A 22,246-nucleotide genomic window follows, 5' to 3' on the forward strand; every position below is an offset into this window, starting at 1 on the left:
CAGTCTTAGTAACTACCTCCTCCCGCCCCCCCAACACTACAAAGACTTCCATCTTTTCTTGCTTTCGGATGGTCAAAGCAGTCTTGACACAACATAGTACCATGGGCCACAAACCTCTAGCGCAGTACAGAGGTATGTAAGATTCTGTCATGCAAAGACAGTACTCCCTGTGAACAAGCTTGCCACCTCTGCCATTGAGAGGCCAGCCACAATTACCATGGGGGTGTTCAGTAACTATAGAAAATGCAGTGTTTGTAATCATTGAAAGATCGAAGTCTACGTTGACAACACAGAGGGCATTCATCCACATTTTTAACTGTAAACCCTGCTACCTTCTTGACATTACCGATTCCAATGACTGTGCCGCATATGAAGGCCTGGACGAGGACCTACCCAAAGCACAAGATTGCGCCCTAGATAGCAGGTGTTCTTTGGTAACGGGTCAGCATCTATTGACCAGGAATCGGGTCAGCAGCCTGAGGCAGCAGTGGTCTGGTTGGTTGATGGAATAGGTGGTTTTCTTCCAAAGAAGGTTACCTGGATACCTGTGCATTATTCTGCCCAAGCAGCAAAACTGATGAAGTGACGATGTACTCCGGCTCTGCTTATGCGAAAACTGTGCATTTGGGGTTGTTGAGAAGGAAGAGGAGAGGGTTGAGAGCAGATGGGGCCTCATTACAGCATGCAGCCCTTTTAGACAGACTGATTCATGCTCCCTCGCAGCCAACACTTGTCGTCCTCAAGTGTGTCACCCATACTAATGGCAAGGTGTCCCCTCCCCCCCCCCCCCCCCCGACTCCCATGTTAAGTAGTGATTGCCTTTGTTACCGCCCCCCCCATACCCCCCGTTTCCAAATGATTGGAGGAACCAGTGTCTCAAATATATCGCCACCTTACTGATAAGCCTAACCCCCGCAGCCCTGATCTAAGACTTAAATGGAACTCGAACCTGGGCCAGGAGATGTCGAACGGAGAGTGGGAGAGAGCATTGGCGTTCCCTAAGGAGGTTTCCAGGAACTCCAGGTTTAGACTGATTCAGCTCAATGTACTGTATTGCTCGTACTTAACGCCACACAAACTGGCACAGATCTACAAGCAATCCCAACAAACATATCCTTGGTGCAACAGAGTTGAAGCAGATCTTATGCACAAGTCTACCAACTCTGGGCCGCGGTTGAACAGATCTGACCAGGTATGGTTGGACTGCTGGAGAATGCCTTTTAGGAACCTATCCCAGGCTCGCTAAAATGAAGCACACTGAAGCTAATGGACCTGGCCTGCATCCTCACCAAAAGAACTATAGCCATGGCCTGGAAGGGACCCGGTGGACCACGTTTTCACGTATGGCATAGTGAAATGGAACGCTGGGTAGGCGCAGAAACTGCGGCCTGGGAGGCGGGCATTGTCAATTCCCCAGATGATGCGAGCCAGGCTCTCGAAGCCTGGAGGGCCCTCACATGGGAGCTGCTCCACCCCTCCAACGATGACAAACCTCCTTGAACAACCTACCCGCAGGTATACTAACCTACATATTGCAGGACTTTTGTATATACCACAGCCTAGGGGTACCTGGGCCACCCTCTCTCCCTTGATGGCTCCCCTCTCCTTTCCCTTCCCTTCTTTTTCTGTGCTCTTACTTCCCTCTCTGGATCTAATTTCACACTAAAGCTTTAGACGGACCACTTGGAGACGTTTAATGTTACCGTTAACCAGTTTTAGTTATAATTGTGTTTTGTTTTTATCTATGTAATAATCGGCAAATTCTGTCAATTTTACTATGTTGTAGTGGGCACTCCTCCGCCTCACTGCTGTTGTATTTATCATAAATGACAATAGAGATTTAAAAAAAAAGAATTTATAAAAAGGCAGAACCCTGCAGCATTTGATCCAACCCATGTAGGAAGGGCAAAACCAATGCTGCACGGCCAGAATGAAGAGGTAACTTGGGGCATGTGTTAATTTTGGCTGCGCAAAATTGGTTTTGTGGCGAAATGGACTACGGTCAATTTCGCTGCAAACAATTAGGCCACGGCCATATCACACCGATCCAGTAAAACCACACTTGCTCAGTGGGGAAAACAGGAGCCGTTATATCTGCTCCCTCATCCCACGTGTCGGGGTACACAAGATGTTAGTACCCCAGGAAATGCCATCCTGGGAAGCCAAGCGTTTAGTTCTGTGTCGGGCTTGCAGTTTGGTCCAGGAGCACAAGTTTTATTTATGGACATGGATGAAGAAAAGTGTGCCAACGGTAGTAATGGTGCTCAATGCAAACCCCAACCCCTGCTTTAATTGGACGGAGTATTGTTTGTGTCAAACAGATGGTAATTGGCAGTGGTGAGCTGCGCAACAAGGGGTTGGCAGTGTTTGGAGAAGAAGTGATATGGAACATCACCAAGAACTGCTTTACGATATGGGCCAAGTAGGTCTCGACACGAACATGGATTGAGACATGAGAAGATCCAGTAAAGGTTCAGGCAGCTGAAGAATAGGAGTCTTGCTTTCAAGGGCATGGGACAGTTCCCGTTGGAACCAACATCACATGTAAAAAACACTGATCATTCCAGATCTTGCTCAAGAACAGCAACCCTCACAGACGAGGCACCTGTGCATTGGCAACATTGCCTTCAGCTATTCTTGTGGTGCCTGAAGCTCATCAACAATTGCACCCAAGCCTGTCGTACAGCAACAGAATCAAGTACCGACCCAACCCTCACAAGTGAAAGGAAAGAAGCGCTCTGAAGATATGAAGGAAGAGATCAAAATTGTCTGGAGATTCGTCCAAGTTGCTTAAAGACAACCCAGACAAATACTGCCTGCGTTCTTCACCTCCCTTCTGATTCCCGGGGTTCACGCTGCAGTGATGCTAAGTGGTTACAGATTGTGAGGTGGGAGATGATCCAGCTGGCAAGCGATACAAAACAAGGTTTGAAAGCCATCGAGAGTTGCGGGCTATCCGGCTGGTGACCCTCCAGAACCAGCATGTCCTGGACCTGACAGCAATGGAGGGGGCATGAGCAAAAATCAGACCATCATGTTGCAGAAAATAGGTCCCCGTCACACTAGAGGGGGCCTTACACAAGTATAAGACAGGCATGGAACGTGAAGTAGGGGGTGCAGGCCAAAGGTTGGTTTGACAATGTTTCCATGGGCATCTACATGGCTTAGAAACGGCAGCGAAGATATTGGTCCCCATCGTGGTGCTTCTGCTAGTGAGGTTTTGCACGTGCCAGATGGTACTTCGATGTTGTGCAAAGACAATCCCAAACAATGCAATGATCATCACAATCATGGCAGGAATGGCTCTCTCGTACAAAGGATGGGCAGGCCAAGTAACACACATGGTAATAACTGAAGGCCCACAGATCCCACCAGGGACACCGACGTCACCCGGACCAGACCCAGAGAATTACATGGAACACTGGGTTGACTTAGTAAGCGTATTTATATTATATACCCTGGAGAACTATGCTCGAGATGGAAAGTTTGTCACGTGTCCATGGTGTAGGTCCCCAAGGATGAAGGAGACACAAAGAGGGGTTAATGGAAGATGGGGGGGGGGGGGGGGATGTTGGGATGCATGTTCCAATTCCAGCCCCTCCCAAACTATTTAAGTTGAGAAAAATATATGAATACGTGAGAAACAAACACGAGCGGAGAGGGCGGGGGTGGGGGGGGCACGAAGTTCTGTGGGTATGCAGTGCAGGGTGCACTAGACATTTAATAGACATACCATGTACGTATACCACACAGGGTACAAGTCCCGCCCAAACAGAAGAATCACAGACGTGTCGCCAAATACCAAGTTAGGTCCAGAGGACAACTGGGCCAGGATTCGTTTGTACCAGGGACAGCAAAGGGTGCAACCAATGCATACACGGTTGCAATGGGGAGGATGGTGGGGGAGCCTGTGTGTCTGGGATGAGAAAGGTTGCTTTATTCTCAAGGACCACACTGACCGTGAAGCAATCAAATGAGCTCATGTTGACGACATCACGTGATTAGGCCTCAGGGGAGTGACTATCAATTTAACCAACAACGCAACAGCAACCCATGGTGAAGAAATCCAAATACACATGTGAAGAAGTTCCAGTCAAAAGAGGTTGTGGCCAATGAACTGGGAGTTCATTTGTAAGCAGTAGTATGTATATAGGTGGTACCCAGTGAGTGGGCGACGAACACTACATCGTGTGCCTAACAGATGGGAGATTCTCAGTTACAATGTGCTGTTTGCTTTGAAGAAGAGAGCTCTGCGGCAGTTAACTTCTAAGAATACCCTGTCACCATTTCTTTTTTGTATACAAATAAAGCTATTGTTCTTCTCACAAAAGGGTGCACTGCGATTTTACTTAGAGGATTGTAATTTATCTGTCCAGTTGTTGGGAGGTTTATTCTACACCACGCTGTGTACTAGCTCCTCATTCCACAGTGGTAGCTTCCGTCATTGATTATCAGATCTTAATTTCGATCCCTATATAAAATGGACAAATAGAGCTGGCATTTTACACACATGTTAGAGTTACTGCGCACCATGAAGCACCAGGTTCCTAAATGTAACCGCTACCCGCCAGGCAATGGCAAATACCAAGCAGCTGATTTTTGTTCTTGGTCAACACAGCCGAATTTCAGCCCCCATAATGCAATGTGATCTGTTAACCTCAAATCTGCCATAAAATAAAAAAAAGGGGGCAGGAGGGGAGAAATGGGGGTTCTACAAAGGGGTGAACAAGTACAGTAAAGGGTGCCAAAATGGGAACTAAGCAGCTCTATAGTCATTTGACCAGTTAATTGGTTGGTTATCGGATGCAGCCTGACGTTTCTCAGCAGCGCGGTTGCAGCTGGACTGCCTTGTTGTGTGCAGCGTGGTGTTGCAAGGTCCCCCTCTCTAGGGTACTTGGAGCTTCCATTGAAGTGGGCAAGTGAGATAGGGGCAGAGGAGCCTGCCCGACGCCAACGAAGGACAGAGAACTCCAGGCCTGCTTGGAAGTGAGTAGCTGCTGGCTTCGGGGTTGGTCTGTATGGTTACTTCCGATTGTCCCCGTTTGGTTTACCCTATTTTGGAATCTCAAGTGCTCTGTCTTCCTACCACTGAACTGTATAGTGCCTGAGGTCCCTGGTTTACTTGGTTATTTACCAGGCAGGATCCCGGGAAAAAGTAAAAAAAAAAAAAAAAAAAAAAAAGCCAAGTTTTACAATCTTCGACAACAACCATACAAAAATGGGAATGGCCGTAATGAACTTGTCAGCCCAGTGAGAGATCAAGGCCTGGTGGGGAAACTGAAGGCTCTTTCTTTGGGCAAGCAAGGGTGTGGAAAAATAACAGCCTACTTTCAACCTAATGCAACAAGGGCTATTGTGCATGCCCCTCCCTACAGTAATTGAGGAAGGGGGCCCCCCCCTTGGACAAAAAGCTTACTTATCTAATCTGGGGCCCCGAGAATGATTAACTATTGGGGTTATGCTATACACTACAGAGTAGCATGCAGGCTGCATCTGCAGGGCTGGCCAAAGTGGAGCCTCTAGCTGCTGTGGAAGGCAACGGCATGTTTTACCTCCCTTTGCCACAAGACGGTCTGTTAATGAGGGTGGTATTAACGCCCGACTGTCAACAATTTGCAGTCTGCTGATCATGCAGTTTGCTCTACAAGTTGGTTCAGCTGTGCAGAAGAATTCATGAAGATCTGAAGATACAGGGCGCTCTGCTCCAACAAGATAAGGCCACAACTGATTTGAGCTCTCAATGTTGGTTTTTCACATTGAAACCGGGGTTACAACTGGGCACTAGCTGATGATGAAAATGGAGGTCAGGATGTGGTTGGGGAGGCAGACGGGAGTCCTATAGATAACTCAACAGACATCCTTTATCCTTCTCGAAGACAGAGGTGTTCAGTGAAACTACAAGCACGAAAACAAGTGGTCCAGGTTTCTCCAACCTGGTTCATCTATCAAAAATAAGAAGCAGGGGTGCATGCAGGCATAAAAGAATCACAGGGGAGAAAATGTTTAAAACAAAAAAAAAAAAAAACAAAAAAAAAAACACAATTTTTTTTTTAAATCCAGTGTCGGTGGAAATAACATGTCACTGGAAAGTGAATGAAGTAAAGAGGAACTGGTGCAGCCTATGGGGGCCCAGGCGGTTGTTCAAGGCCTAAGTGAGGGCCGCTTGAGAACAGCCCATGGTCAGAAAAACATGCACAGCATTAACTTGACCTCTGCTGCATATTCTCGAACCTAAAGTTTTAATATTGAGGAGGGGGTTTCGGGGGGGGTTGAGACCGTTGACTCTACTAAGAGGTTGAATTGCTCAGTGATGCTTGCTGTTATTCATAGAATAGCCTTTTTTTAACGTGTCCCTTTCACAGATTTGTCGAATCTATGAAATTGGAAGGGCGAAATGATACCTTTTATGTGAGACTGCAACAGTGGTTCGGACCTATACCAATTCCTTGCGTAACATGGGATAGGTTCCTGATGTATCCCCAGCAAGTGTTTGGCATCTAGTTGCCATGCTACCTTTAGTAAACAGCACAAGGGTTTGGTGTGGCCTGCTGGAATACACAGGGGTTGTCCAATTTTACTTCTAGCGTCTCGATTAGATCGTTAATGAACTGATATTTTTATGTTGCAAGAGACTGCCTTATCCTATTGTTGTAGTTGGCTATCATGTTTATCAAGAACAAGCTGGAGGCGGCCTTAAGGGGAGCTTTGAGTGGGCATAAAGCAGGGTTTTAATTCCAGGTGGCTTGGGGTTGAAATCGCAATGGGAACCTTGATGGCTATTGAGGTGGACCGTAGTATTGCTTCAGGCAGTAGCTGCTGGCCTTAAATATATAGGATCAGGCAACTAGTTAACAAGCTATTTTTGACTCCATTGACCATATCCTTACTGACTGGGTAGTTAGCCCCAAGCAAGAATGTATTATTGTCAAGGATTTGAACTCCTGCTGTGTTGATAGGTGGCTAGCCACTCAATAAGCATGCGAGTCTGTGGAGTGTGATGTTGGACCAAAGACTAGCAAGAAGGGCAACAAATGGCTGACCTTCCAGCGACAGGGATTTCACTGTATTGAATGTCGTAGATCAAGGTTGACACAAAGATCTTTGCCAAGATTATTGCTAATAGTTGTCCTTCCCCTGATGCTGCACCTGGTTCATGCAGGATTTAGCATCACTGCCTTGGATGCACGTCGCTTGTTTAACACCATGTCCTGCCCACCTGCCTTCTCACCCACCAGCCAACCCCTCAGGCCTTTGCTGTGGCGGTAGGCAGTGGCGGTCACGCTGGACGCACAGAAGGCCATCAATATGGTGTCCCAGGAGCTTTTATACACAGCCCACGGGTAGAGTCTTGTCAATTCCAAATTGTCTGAGCCACTGGACCTGGGTATGAGGGGGTGGGGCGCACCAGGGCTGCCCTCTCCCCACTGCCGTTTGCATTGGCCATTAAGCCTATGGTAGACATGATCAGGGAGCGGCATGGGGAGGGGGGGGGGGGGGGAATTCTGCTGACTGGTCCACCAGAGATTGGTCTCCCTGTATGGCAACGTTTTGTTATACGTTAGAGCCCCACATATTAATCTGGATCCACTCTGGCCAGGCAGGGATTATTTTACTATGCCGCATCGGATTCTCTAGCAATTCCTATGGCATGCAGGGGTGGTTTGAAAAAGTGGGCAGATCTGGCGCAAGCATATGACAGCAGTGGATTTGCTGCGCCCCATTTTTGAGAACGACTGGCTCTCTGCCCAGGCACAGCTTGCATCTTACTGGTACAGAGGTGACGGATCCAATGTTCGTCTTGAGCACTGCTGATAAGATTGACACTAGGACCCTTATCCTTAGTACTACATACATGCACAACTGCCGTTTGACCCAGTCTCTACCACCATTGGGGGCTTGGTGAAGAATAATCCAGAAGCTGGGAGAGTCTCACCCCAAATACAAATGGCTCACGCTGTGGAGATTTCCAGGTTTATAGCCTACCAGAGATGCGCGCTTTGCGCTGCATCAGGCAGGCTGGGATATCAGACGGTGGGAGACTTATTCTCAGAGGAAGTTAATCAGCAAGCAAACCTGGAAACAGGGACATACTGGCAGGATCACGCAGATCCTGCAATATTAAAGGCTATGGGCAGCAGTACTTAAAATGTGGTGGGGCTACCTGTTCAGACACCCGAGGATGGGCTTTTGGCATATATCGCCAACTCTGTGGGATGCCACAGATGCTGGCCACATTGTATGGGTTGATTGTGGGAGGATCCTTGGGGCCAACACCTCCTGCTAAACAAAAGCGGGGCGAAGACTGGCTGATGGCAATATCTGATGAACAGTGGGTTAAGATGTGCTTGCTGACGGTCGCGTAACTCCAGATTTTAAGTTTATACTATACAAACTGCATTACACTCCTTACAGGCTCAAGCCCACGTACCCGGGAAGGGATGTAGGTGCCCCCGTTGCCAAGCAGACCACCTACTCATGTTGTGGGACTGCCATAAACTGCAGGTGTTTTGGAAGTATGTTCTAGATACCATGTTGCACACTGAATCTCACACGGTCATGCTCACCCTTCAGTGAGCACTTAGGCTTATACAAAAGGTTCCCTCCTTAATATTGGGTGTATAGTGGCTAAGTGCTGTATATAGAGGAGATGGAAGGACATGGCGGCTCCGAGGGGCAAAGAATGGATATCAGATTTGAGTGGAGAAGTGAGGAGCAGCTCTACACTGCTATGCTGCCAGCCACATATAGGCCAAAAGACATATGGTGCAACTTACGGGTATTCCTGGCTAGCCTGCAACTGATGTTGATGACTCCTGAGGGTGACTTGGAGAAAGGGTACCCGACAGATTGGGGAGGAGGGGGGGGGGGGAAGGGAGGGGAGAAAGAGAAACACAGACATGATGCCTACCCCCGGGGAACCAGACCAGGTCCAGCAACTCCAGAAGCAGGCATCAAGTTATTTTGAGCAAGCCCACAAACCCCTGCTAGGGGCTGTTTGGGTGCGGTCCTGGCGTCAGGCTCATATGGAGTCAGTCCTGACACCATAGGCGCCAGGCTCAGAGTTGAACTTAGCTGAGGCAGACCATGCTGCAGAGCTCCAAGCCAAATGAGGCTTGGAAGGGACTAGTTTACCTAGGGACTATTTTTTACTCGGGTGGGGCTGGGGAGGAATTTACCTGGGACTACTTTGGAGGCTATTTAAACCACGCCCCAAGAGCAGCACACACTTCGCATTATTCTGCATCCAGCAGCGTAACGCTCACCGTGTCTGCAAGCCTGCATCCAGTCTTCTACCACGCCTGCCTCGAGTCTGCAGCTCCTAGAAAAAGTAAGGAACAGAAGGAGAAGAGGTTAGAATAAGAGCAAAACCTCCGATCCTTACCTGAATTCCGGATCCACTTCGCCTTCGAGCTGGAAGAAAGAAGCATTTTACGTGCGCCGCCTCGCCTGCTGCAGCGCTGCACTGAACTCACCGGCCTTCGCAGCATCCTCACGATCCACCGCATCCTTCTGCACGTTCCCCCTGCACTCTGGCACCTAAGGGGAACACAAGAACAGCAAAGGTGAGCCAAGGGATTAAACAGAGGCAATAATAACTACCCCCATAGACTTACCTGATTACCGCTAGGGGTACTATTCCTCTTCACCGGTCGGCGCAGTCTCCATTGCATCCTCGCCGTACCACGGCCCCTAAGGGGAACATAAGGGCAACAAGGTGAGACGAAGGGGCAAACAAGGGGAACTCTTCTCACCACAATAGACTTAGCTAATTTTACCGCCGGAGGCATTATTCCCCGAACTTCATATTTTCCCTCCACACCTGAATAAGGTAACAAGCCACAGATTACATTCTGGCCTTATTTTATTGAACTGTGTAGGATAAGCCAAATCCTTACCTGAACTTCGTCAGCTGCCACGAGGAACTCTTCGCTGGGGTCAAGCTGCAAACTGCAAGGAATCGGACAAGAGTGAAAGTCAGACATGTGAACTACGAACTACATACTTTTAATATTGTTCTGGAACTCACCAATTCCTTTGAGCCAGTGAAGCAACTGGTTATCAACGCGCCCCTGCGCTCAATGCAAGATGGAGAGCTCATCTTTTCAAACCATCAGGTGAGACAATAAGAGGGGACATCAAAGGTGATCTTTGGGGAGAACAGCGGGGGTGGGGGGATTTACGCTCAACCCCACGGGTGGTTAATTCCCTTTCTCCATTTACAGAAGAATATTCCTACGGGCCAAGCAAACGAAGCTAGGTGGGCCAGTCCAGTCCGTCATCTCGGCCCTACGCTTCACATTGGTGGAGACCACAGCTGTCCAGTTCCGATCGACGCCTCTGTGGGAGCCAGGTGAGCGTAACCGAGGGTGGGCTGAGAGCCTGAAGTGAAAGTGATCATTTTATTTTTCCTTTTGTTCGTATGTAAACAAATGTTATAAAACATTCAGTGAATTGCAAAACAGTGGAGCCAGGAGCACTTTGCTTAGCAACCACACAGCCAGCAGGAGCAGAAATGAATCCATTCTGCCTGGCCCATGTGCCATTAGTTCAGTAATTTAAGGTCCTACAGCAGTGAGTAAACACAGGAACAGCTTTTTTGCTCTGGCTGTGCAAATTGTAAAAAAATAAAATACATTTTTTAAAAACGGCAGCCAGTGAAGTCATGCATATTGAATTACTCTCCCCAAGGTTTAGATTCAAGGAAAGTTTCTCATGGTCATGGATCGGATAGCCATCAGTTCTGTTTTAGCTTAGAATTCTAGGATTTGTAATTTTCCCACCAATTTAAAAGATGTGGAACTACACATCCCAGAATTCAAATGGTGGGAATGAACTGGATGCCCTTATGATGCAGGTCCACAAACAACTTTAGCCCTGTAGACCAGGCATGGACTGGCCTTTAGGGCAATAGGCCCACGGCAGAACCAACGTCGTGAAATGCTTATGTGGGCCTGTTTTTTTGGGTCTAAGTGGGGCACGGCACTTTGATGAGCGACTATGCGGCTAATAGTTTTGACCCCTGTTGCTGAATAAATATTTTAAATGTACAATTTGCATCACATTTTATAAAAAAATCTCCCCCTTGGGTACTATTCAAACAGTGTTCCAAAAGGAATGAATTCCCATTTGCAACTGCGTGCCACTTTTATGTTGGTGCCCGGACAATTTTATGCCCCATTCGACCCTGCTGTAGACTGTATGAACACTGGGCCTATCAGTGCTTTCTGCTAGTAAATAAACTGCCCCTCCCCCCCACTGTCCTGTGGCAATTTGCACATTGGCGCTTGATCCTTCACCTACCTGCATTCTGCCTATGGCACTGGACTCAAGCAGGCAGGACAGATTCTACATTCAATTTGAAGTATCCAGAGCAATGGGAGTGAAATATTTCTTCGGTCTATTCTAAATTTGTGACACCACCCATGAAAGCATTCCTCCCTCTGAACTTGCATCATAAGGGTTCTAATACATTCAGACCTTGGGAAAACGGTAATGATGGGGCTGTGGTGAGGTGGCGGTCTAGGCCATTTGTGCCGATATGTATTTCAACTTTGTCATTTTCAAAGGTTTTTTTTGCCACCATCTTTAAGAAGGTAAATGAACATGTATTGCAAAAATCAAGAAAGAAATCAACAGCGCCCACTGAACGCTGTCCCTTTAGGATGACTTAGTCGGTGGTGACTCCGACATCAGATCTTCATAATACACCAGGCAGATGGCAAACAAGCTATAGTGATTAGATAACTATGCAACCTTTGGGTGTGTCTGTGTTGGCTATGACATTTTCACAAAAGAAACAAAATGACATGGGCTTTCAGACCGCACATTAGTGACTTTTCTCCCTTTAACAGGATAAAGAGTTCAAAACAAACTGTCGCAGCGAGGTGTCATGGTGCCCATGCCATGTGGTTCCAAAAAAAATGCAAGTCGAGGCAAATTTCAAAGCGATGACCTGTGACTGAGCAGCAAGCAAAACGTGCATTATAACACTTCCACTAGTCACTCTTTCATTGAAGGCGTTCAACGAGTGAGCGCCATGAAAGACCAATTCTCCAGCAGCGTTAGATTCCTGGAGTATCAGCTAAATGTGCAGCGACAAGTTTCAAAATGCTACCTTGCAACAGCAGGAAAATCCTGCCTCCGTATTCATAAGTCAACTAAAATGCATTGACTTAATGATAAGTTAAAGAACTTCAAAATGCAAAAAGGCAATGTTCAAAAAAAAAAAAAAGGTTTTTTTTTGGTACAGGTAGTTTCAGTTGGAGCAGTTTGGAATGTCATCCCGTAGACCACACGTGTCGGACACAAAAGCAATGTTAGCAATAGGAAGAATAAATACAGTGCCAAGAAGGAAAAGGATTAACTTTGGGTTGGCGGCTTGTATTTTTATAATGTTTTCTAAACATATGACAAGGGGGGGGATTTCACTGGTTTCATCATTGAATTTAAATGTCACACTGCGAAATTCCCTCATCTCTGCGGGTATTCCCTACTGCCATACCAAATGGTAACATGTCCGTGATTACTGAACACCTTTTCGCCCGCAAGTAAACTAAAGGCTGTAAAGTAAAGAGGTGTGTGTATGCATACTAGTGCATACTACCATCAGCCTCCATTGATCTGTGGCATGCAGATTATCAAGAAGGCAACATGTTCATCTTCACCAGTAGCCAGTGGGGAGCTAAAAGCCTAAATGACCACTTAAAAGCTCATCATTATCATTGTTAAGTTTGCTTTGCCAGTCGCAGCAGGGCTCCCCCACCCCCTCCTCTCCACACATGTTTTTTTGTGTTTGGTGGAAGCAAGGGGTGGCATTTCAGTGGAAATTATGTTGAAAAGCCCAATTCTGGCCCTGGGTGCCTGATTTTTTTCTGATGATAAATATGACAAGTTAACTCCACCTGCTATACCGCGATAACCATGATATACCGTCATTTGGCAAGAAGGTTATCGTACCACCATAAAACTAATACCGCAACACCCCTATTGTACACAGATGGTCATTTGACAACTTCTTCCAGGTAGGAGAAAACATTGCAGGCCCACAGTTGGAAAATGATCAGACCATCAAATAAAACTAAAGTGATGTTAGTAGCCCGCCGTAAGATGAAGAGTGAAGACGATTACTACCCACGTTAACACTGAATATACAAACAGTTATGTTTATCTGGGCCTGGAGTTTCTTCTTCAATAAATGAAGCTAAAACTAGGAAAGTTGGCTGGTTTAATAATTTACAGATTTGCTACCAAGACGACGGGCTTTACTATGAAAGGTCAACGCTATAATCAATGCTTTTGCCTGGCAGTTTTGTACAGGCTTGAATATTTGAGCATGAATTGGTTGTGGTTAATCCGAAATTACACTTTTCTGGCAGAAGATAGTTGCAATTTAACCAATCTGCATCCATGGAATATGTGCGCTTGGAACTGGCTCATCTCTCGTCAGGAATGGCCTTCTTAAAGTAAGCGCGGGTGTTGTACATTAAAACCACAGTCTCTCCAAAATGTCTGCTAATTCGTCTGTGGGGAGAAAGTTCTGGTGGTATAATGATGGGGGGGCGGGGGAGAAGAGTGTATGAGGAGTCTATGCAGGAGCCATTTAAAATCATTGATTGGGCACCACGGTTTAATTAGTAATCCTCGACTGGAGGTTTTATTGCCGATTTACGCAAAAAAACAAACTGGGACTGGAATGAACTTTGAGCATCTGTATACACTGAATCATGCATTGGTAGCAGAAGCAGCGTACACATTTCAAACTTCAGTTTTATATGTTTTGTCCTCATCCTGCTGTATGCCACTTTCACTTACCATTACACACAAATCAGTTACCGCTTTGCTGTATTAAGGGATCTCAGCATAACTCCCTCACAATAAGAGACATTGTCTGATCTGTTATAGGAAGGGCATTGCTCAAAGCATGTCCTCAACAAATGTGCAAGCTGGCTGGGTCCTGTTCATATTCTAGTCCTTAGTCCACAATTGTGCATCAATAAAATAGATGTAATTGTGGGCATACTGTTTGAACAGTGATTCAACCTATGCACAGCTGGCCCTATATAGAGTATGGCTAAAATCAAGGGAGATGCTTAAATGTTAATTGGATGGCTTGTGCATCTGTTATTTATTGGTCTTGTGAATATTTTATATGTATTTTTAAAGAGCACCATGGGGCCACCTGTCCTTTGACATATCAGATATGTACTTGAACAAAACATATGTACTTTGAATCTGTTTATTTGTGAAACGTTCATATGAGCTGAACACTAACGATTTACAAGGCATAAAAGAAGCGGTGTCGCATAGCAATTTGCTATGCAATTCTGTAGGTTTGCTAATCAAATGGACACTTGTGTAGAAAACTTAGCTATTTAAGATGCCCTCTTCAATGAAGGCACAGCTCGCCCTACATTCCTCTCTTACCCTTAGTGCTCTCTTCACCCTCTTTTCTCTGTTCACTTCAAGTGCTAATGGAGAGAAGGTGAAGCAGTAATCGTCTCCTCCACTCTGGAGGAGTGCTAGGCAGCACTCCCACACATGCCAAAGGCATGTGTGGGAGTGCTAGGCAGGAATTTCTTTTTCAAATGATTGCAATCCAGAAGTAATCAGGATGATACTTTGATTAAGCTTTCTATATCCTGTCTGGCAAAAAGATGTGTCAACTTTATATTTCTTTAAAAGATAGTTATGCAATGCCATTACTAAAATGTAAGTTGTTACATACTGCATAATTACAGTATTGATACTGTAAAACACTGCATCATCTCCATGCTTTACAGTAATGTTTAGGTTAGTGTAACTATAGTGTCAACTACATTTCATTTTGCTGGGAAAGATGCATCATATTGATGGGTGAACACTTTTGAAAATGTACATGATCAAATGCTTTTGATGAACAACCTTGCAACTGGTGCTCAACCCATGAGCGAACCCATACTCCTTGACATTCTATATTATCACCCTGTTGCTTTATACCAGGTACCCTAAAAGTGAGATTACCACAAACTACAATATTCCACCTAGTTTGCCCAGTTCTCTGCCTGCTATGCAATGCACTCTGCTTAGTCTCTTTCATAATGAAAACACAAAGCGAACTAGATGCTTATGCAAAGTAGTGATCAGTAGTTCCATCCAGTCTGTACATCTACTGCAGTACCAAACACTGTAGTTAGCCTCCGGAGCTCTTGCGTTGCTTTATGCTTAGGATTGTATTATATATTACAACTGTGGGAGACAACTGGCCTAACTGTTTGAGCCTTTATCATAGCTATTTGTGTACTTTCATGCAGCTAACCTTTTATAGACTCATCTAATGCTTTCAAAGTCTTTTCGCCCACTCGCATAGCAGAGTAGATTTTTTTGAAGGGCGAGTAGCATCTACAAGAGAAGTTTGAAACTTAAATTAACATTTAGTTTGTTTGCATTAAATATCAAATAAAAAAGTTTCACTATGCATGGCTGGCCTCTGGGGGGGCAGCAGTGTGCCAAACATAAAGTGGGTTTGTTGTAACATGCACCATTTGACTGAAATCGCATTTTAAATTTTTTGTCCTCCATTCTTATGGGTCGAGTGCATTTCTCTTAGGCTGAATAGGTACACTAATTTACCCGACCTGTAGGTCTAGCTGAAATTTAAAGAATTGGCAAGGCCCGATTCCTCTCACTAATGTCTTATTTCAGCAGTACTCATAACTGCTGTACTGTTGCTCATTTCATGTCTTGGGTACAACTAACGTCTCGTGACATTAATATTAGTAGAAAATTGCTAATCAAATGGGTCTGTTTGCTAATCAAAAAACATTAGCAAACTCTGCTAATCAATTTTGAAAACTAATTTATGCCTTGTATTAGTCATTTCGTCACTTAACAGATGTACAAAAAGCCCACTATAGCACGCAATGTGATATACAAAAAAACTTGAACACTGAATAGTTAGTTGAACCGCAAAATTGTGAAGGTTGTAATGGCATTTGGGAACATCATGTTTCTGCAGAACATATAGGAAATCAACGGAAAGGCTAACTAGATGGGATCAAACATACTATTCATCACTAGAGAGAGACAACCAGTGGCCATTTATCATATTATAGCCACTGAATTTTTTTGTCCAAAAGATACATAGTGCAATATGACAGACAATGCAAAAAAAAAAAATAAATAAAAAACCAAGCCTTCCACAGAAAGTAGTCAGTCCATCCACCCAACAATCAAAGTTTAAATGGCTCGAGTACTCGCCCTCCTTCCAGATTCCAAAAACTTTTTTTTTTTACTCCATTTGTCGGAAAGATGAGCTTCCAGGAGTATCACATTCCAAAGCTAAAATTACTCTGTAGGCAACAAAACAGAAATGTCAAGGTTTAACATTGTGCGTACTTAGTAACAGCTGGAATGGCGATACAACTGAATACACTTCCGTCAATGGCTATATGGGTGGGGCGACGGAGGATGCCATGTTAATGAAGATGTTGGGGGCGAGATATTACACCTAACATGCCGTCTAAGAAAACACAAATGCGTTCATGATGTTCAGTGGAGAAATAAAAAAAATATATATTGTTTTGGGCCTAGCAACCGAAAAGTACGTAAAATATGCCAATAACTTGTTTGAGAAAAAAAATAATGGAATCATGCAGGCAAAGGGGGTGTGGTCCCAAAACATCCTAGATATCGAGATGATAGCACAAAAATCAGGGCGAGCCCAAATATATTCTGACAAAAAGGATATGAGTTTACATCTTTATTTTTCTGTTTACACTGTATTGTTGCTATATATTGTTTTCCCTGCGATACACTGTTAAATAGAATGTTTTGCACTAAATTTGGAATTGTGAGGTCTACCTTATTAAATTAAATAACTCATTAAAAAAATCATTTTTAGGTCAGAATAGATTTGTTTTTGTGTTAACCTTTTTGCGTGGACGGATCGGGGGAAGTGTCAGGAGCCCTTTAACAAGATATCGAGAGGATACACTGCAACGAAACCTCTAACAGAATTGTAAGTAGCCTTCAGATGTTTAGCGGACAAGTATCAAAGTTTATTTGTTCACAAATCCATTCTAGACCGTGAGCCACTCAAGTGGACTCGCTCTTCATTGATGAATACCCACGCAGAGTTCACAGTATGTTTTGGTCTGCCCATCTTAAAGAACACAGCAAAAGTTAAAATGTTGAGCACGTGGAAATAATATTTGATGGTGTCAAAAGGCAACTAAGTATGTTCTCACAAAACGTTCAGTACGGTTGTGCAAAGTAACAGTTGACAGTATTAAAACAAAAAATAAGGCGGCCCGAGAAAGTTGAGATTTGGTAACGAACGAGTAAAAGAAGCATGCGCTCCCCTCAAATACTCTTTACAAGGGTTGTGCATTCGGTAAGCCAGACCAGCAACTTTAGCTTCTACAAAAAATGTAAAGGCGACCCGCACACAGACCTGAAAGCATGTGCCTCAATATTTAACCTCAGTTGGAGCGCACCATGCAAGTGTTGCATATGGTTAAGGGTCAGCAATAATTTTGGAAGAACCTCTAGTAACAGAAAGACTGCACGAAAACGTGTAAATATCCCATACAAGCCCAAATCACATCGAATTGCAATACAACCACACAGTGACATATGTACACATGCATACACACTCAGGCCGTTGCCAATTAAAAGAAATCATTTAACACATTACGAGCTTCCCTTCCCATGTAGAAATAACGTTACCAGGCTCACCCAAGAGAAGCGCACCTCATTTACCACACGTCAGCCTACAAAGTTATTTATGAATGTTGCAGCATTGATAACAAGTCACACCCACGTGCTACTAGTCTCCTAAAGCAGTTTATTCCTTCATAAAGTGGCCTCAAGCATGTGCCCTCCTTGCCCAAAGATAAACGCTCAGAACAGGATGAAATGGCAGTAGCCCCTCTTCCAGGACTGCATTAACACAAGAAGGTAATTGACAGTCGTCAATAAGCTACAGTGACAATTGTTCTTGATCGCCAGCGAACCGATGTTGCACGCCTGGTGCCTTCACTCATTAGACGGCAGGCACTAAAGGCTCCTCCCCTGGCCAAACTTCCCAACAGGCTAACCCAAAGATGTTCGATTCGCAGGATACCCAATATGAACTAGAGCTAAATTCACCAAGTATAAACGACTGGAGCGCCGGTCTTTAAAACTGATCTCACCTGCCAACATACATAGGTTGGTGTGGCAACAGCATCTCAACAAATACGAAAACCTCATTCCGCTCACATAATTCTTAGAAGCGGCAGCGAAGCTAACCTGTGCATGCATGCATGTCACCCCCCACCCCCTGTGTGCTCCACTCACAGCCCAAACATCAAAGGTTACATTACACCTGCACACGTGTGTTAACTACGATTGTTGACACATTGTAGAGTTTCTGTAGCAGTTTATCAAGGTTGTCCCACCACTTCAAACAAAATCATCCCACCCCCTTCGACTGTCCCACTCACTTACCAGGCAAAAGAGGTTGGAGTGGCAGTCTTCCAGACTGGCCCCGTTCGGCACGAAACATGAACTCATCCTGGCCCCTCGGCCTCAGAGCCGCCCCTGGGAGCAGCAGAGGCAGCAACGCAGGGGGCGATGCCCACCCATCACCAGGGATCAGGGTGGGGATCCCCTGGCACTGGGGGGCAGAGGGGCCCGGTTGTGAAGAGCACCAACGATTCTCAAGAGACGCTGATACTAATGAGATTACCACCAGAAGCTCAGGGCCACAACACTACTGGGTGCAAGGTGTGACGTGGGACAAACTCTTACAGCAACAATTAATTACAACATTTAAAGATCGGCCGCCGCCGGGGTGCGAGTATGGACTCAGGGGGCACCAAGCCTTTCGCAGGAGTTGAGGGTACAAGAAGATTGTGGCTTCGGGCCACCTTAGCCAACGTTGGGGGTGAAGGCACTGGGGGGGTACCTCCTCAGCCAGGAAGGGGGGTGGAAGGACAAGGAAGAGGTGGGGGCTTAAGGCCTCCAGAGCAGCCGCCGCCACTCAGAGCGGGCCTGCCCAACACTCCTGTCGCCGGGCCCCGTCGCTGCCGGACCGCATGTCCGCCGTGGCCGCGCTCCGGGGCCGTTGCTCCGTGCTTACAGCCGCCGGCCGCCACGGGCAGCCCGTCCGCTTCTCATTTTAAATTCACGGATTCCTTTCTTTAATGGCGGCCGCAGGGACGGCTTCAGCCTCTAATGCGCCCATTGGCTGCAGATAGGTCATGTGATACGACCGAGGCCGAGGGAGAAGGAAAGCAGCCAGGCGGAGGGAAGGGGTGCACAGACGAGAAGCAACCACTGGGGTCGCCCGAGAGCATCCAGACTGACAAACCCGCAGTCCGTCCTTTATGTCTGGAACAGACGGTCTTTCTATTGCCGAGGGCGCATTCTAGAGGTGAAAATGAGACTCGCGCGTTTTTCTTCATAATCATGAACATATTTAATGAAACCAGTTCTAATAATAAAGGGATTTTCAATAGCATACTCGAGCATAGGGTGAACTAATGCATGCTAAGCTGCAATATCCGTGTACGGGCCTTTAAACAAGTTTGGTTTGACAGTATCAGTGACACCACTACTCACCTGTAAGAAGCAATGACATTACTACACCTGTAATACTTTATTACAGGTAGTTTGTGACATCACAATGCCTGTTGCTTCATTCGGCACAGAGCAGAATTCTTTTTTTCACGCAGTTTATTGCTTTTATTTAGGGATTAACTGATGCACTCTTACATTTGCATTCTTTAAATCATTCTAACAAATTAAAATCCTATGCCTTTCCCAAAGTGTTTAATACCAGTAAATCATTTTAAAACTCTTTAATGTTCACAGAAAAAGAGTATAAACAATTATAACAGTGAACACCTTGAACAATGTCATCCTAAAGTTAAAAATCCCTTGAAAGGCAATTACATCAAGACAATTAACAAACAAAATTCCACTTTTCCTAGCACATTCCTCTCAACAATAAAATACTGATTTTCCATACTAACGTTATAGAAAGTCAAGATTCTATTAAAAACACAGAGGTAAAGGATGAGGCTTCCTATCTTTACAACAAAACTCGAGCAACATTCATAGCGCTCAACCATTTCTGTCACAAAAGCGGGTGAAAACACCCGATTTTGTTTTTGGCGTGTAAGAGACCATTGAAATGAATGGACGTGCAGGAGGCTTGGCGGGTGAGTCAGCTCTTTACAAGGCGGGTGACACCCATACATGCCAACCCTCCCGATTTAGACGGGAGAGTCCCGATTTTTTTTGTGAAAAATACTGCTATTTTTCACGTTCTCCCGCCTAAAATAATTTCCCCAATGCATTCCTATGGGGAAATTGTTGTCTCCCGATTTCGCTGTAGAAATCTCCCTCCCAGGCGCGTCAGAATGTTGGCATATATGGACACCCGCCAAAAGCGTGTGAGTTGAGAGCTATGAGCATTGAAACTATTACAACCATATAAAAATATTTCACATCAAAACTACGTTTCCCAGTGAAAAGTATATTTTTTGTGTAGTCAATTTTTGAGATGTCCACCAGAACACGTGACATTTTTCAACCAATCCCAACACCCATAGACCATTATCTTCCCTTTAATTCCATTCCTCTGTCCTTCTATATTTGTCTGTCTCCAACTTTAGCACTTGCACCCCAACTGGTAGACGCTGCATAGTGCCGTGCCTTCTCCATCCTTGGTCATGGTCCTGTTGTCTTCATCTCCGTTCCTGTAGATTAATCAAACAAGCTGAGGCTAGCTGTGATAGGGCGGGCAATCATTATGAAACAGCAATCTTTCACAACATTAGTGTTCCATATGCAATAAATGTATTTCATAAATTCCATATAATGATTGATCAGGTGGGATAATCCTTCACATCCATGTCTTTAATAGAATCTTGACTTACTATAACGTTAGTATGGAAAATCAGTATTCTTTGTCAAAACCAGAAGCTCAGATTATGCGTGTTCAAAGCTTACTTACAACCAATGCAGACATCTAATTTATTGGTCTAAAGTAAAATTGTTTGAACCTTGATTTCCTTGACCAGTCCGCTGCCTTCTCCAACCTAGCTCCTGCCAGGGACGTCATTTCACCAAAATGCCAGGGGTAGCGGAAGTGACATCACACAACCCTTGACCTCTGATGACATCACAAGAAGTGATGTCATTTGACCCCACCTTGAAGTGACATCACGGAAAGCGATGGCACATGACCCTTCACCCCGTGACAAAACAGGAAGTGGCATCACATAGCATTGTTCCTAAGTACACCACAAAAAATATGGTGACGATATCACTATAATGTGATATACATTTCATAAAAGAATGGATCACCATATGTATCGTTAATACCGGTGTGTATATGCCAATATTACCAAATTACTGTGAAGGCAAGCAAACATCCAAAGCCAAATGATAATGATGTGTTATGATATGGCACACTTAAGCACTCTATATAGAACAAATATACATGCAATATCACCCAACCTGTAACCTGTGTTGGTACTAATTTATCCACCTCAGTAAGATGAAAGGCTGAGTTGAGGTGTTTAAGAATAAGAACAGACTAAATCAGTGACTTACCCCCTGAAGTGTGCCTGAATTAAACCTTTAATGAGTCTAGAAATTATTGTATAGAATTCCAGAAAGACACATTATTTGTTATTCCTATTCTTTCTTATTTAGAGTCACTGCTGAAAGTGTTACACTTGTGGAACCCCCCTGTGTTTTTAATAGGCCTGTTTTTTGCAGGACAAAGCATTCGAATTCCAGCATCTCTTGCTGCATGAAAATTCAATCCGGGCAGAGATATACATGCATTTAATGCACACAGTGGGCTTCATCAGGAATTGGGTGGAGCGGTAAAAATGCATTACTGCTCCACCCAATCCCGAGTTTGTGGGAAACTCAGAGAAATCCCCTCAGTGAATGCGCTGAATTTACGCCTATTTGGCGCAATTACTGCATCGGTAATTGCGCCAAAAATGGCTTTTTGAGTACCATGGACTCCAAAAAATATGGGCACATATCCCCCATTGTAACTTGTGATCCGGCGCTAATAGCGCCCAACCAAGTTGTGGTAATGCTAATTGCGTTTGGTGGTATCCGGGAAGATTTACCACTGGGATACCGCCGAAGTCCTGATAAAGCCCAGTTGCTGGAAGAGGCGGGTAAGGACTTTACACACCGCCCCTAGCTCTGTATATATACCAAAGGCAAGTGCACTGTTTGTAATTTGCTGGCG

At 45.1% G+C, this 22,246-nt stretch overlaps 1 protein-coding gene across 1 annotated transcript in view; it reads right to left on the reverse strand.

Moving 5' to 3' along the window:
- The window catches only part of MED13 (mediator complex subunit 13), a 1,760,496-nt gene extending 1,741,278 nt beyond the window's left edge, over positions 1–19,218 (reverse strand). Inside the window, exon 1 of the mRNA XM_069615091.1 lies at positions 18,469–19,218. Within this exon, the coding sequence (XP_069471192.1) occupies positions 18,469–18,534 (66 nt within the window). The 5' untranslated portion in view covers positions 18,535–19,218. The remainder of the gene's footprint in view (positions 1–18,468) is intronic.
- Positions 19,219–22,246: the final 3,028 nt, after the last annotated feature.

The sequence above is a fragment of the Ambystoma mexicanum genome, chromosome 9, assembly GCF_040938575.1.
Source record: "Ambystoma mexicanum isolate Mex_15411 chromosome 9, UKY_AmexF1_1, whole genome shotgun sequence".
In the NCBI taxonomy this organism is placed as follows: domain Eukaryota; kingdom Metazoa; phylum Chordata; class Amphibia; order Caudata; family Ambystomatidae; genus Ambystoma; species Ambystoma mexicanum.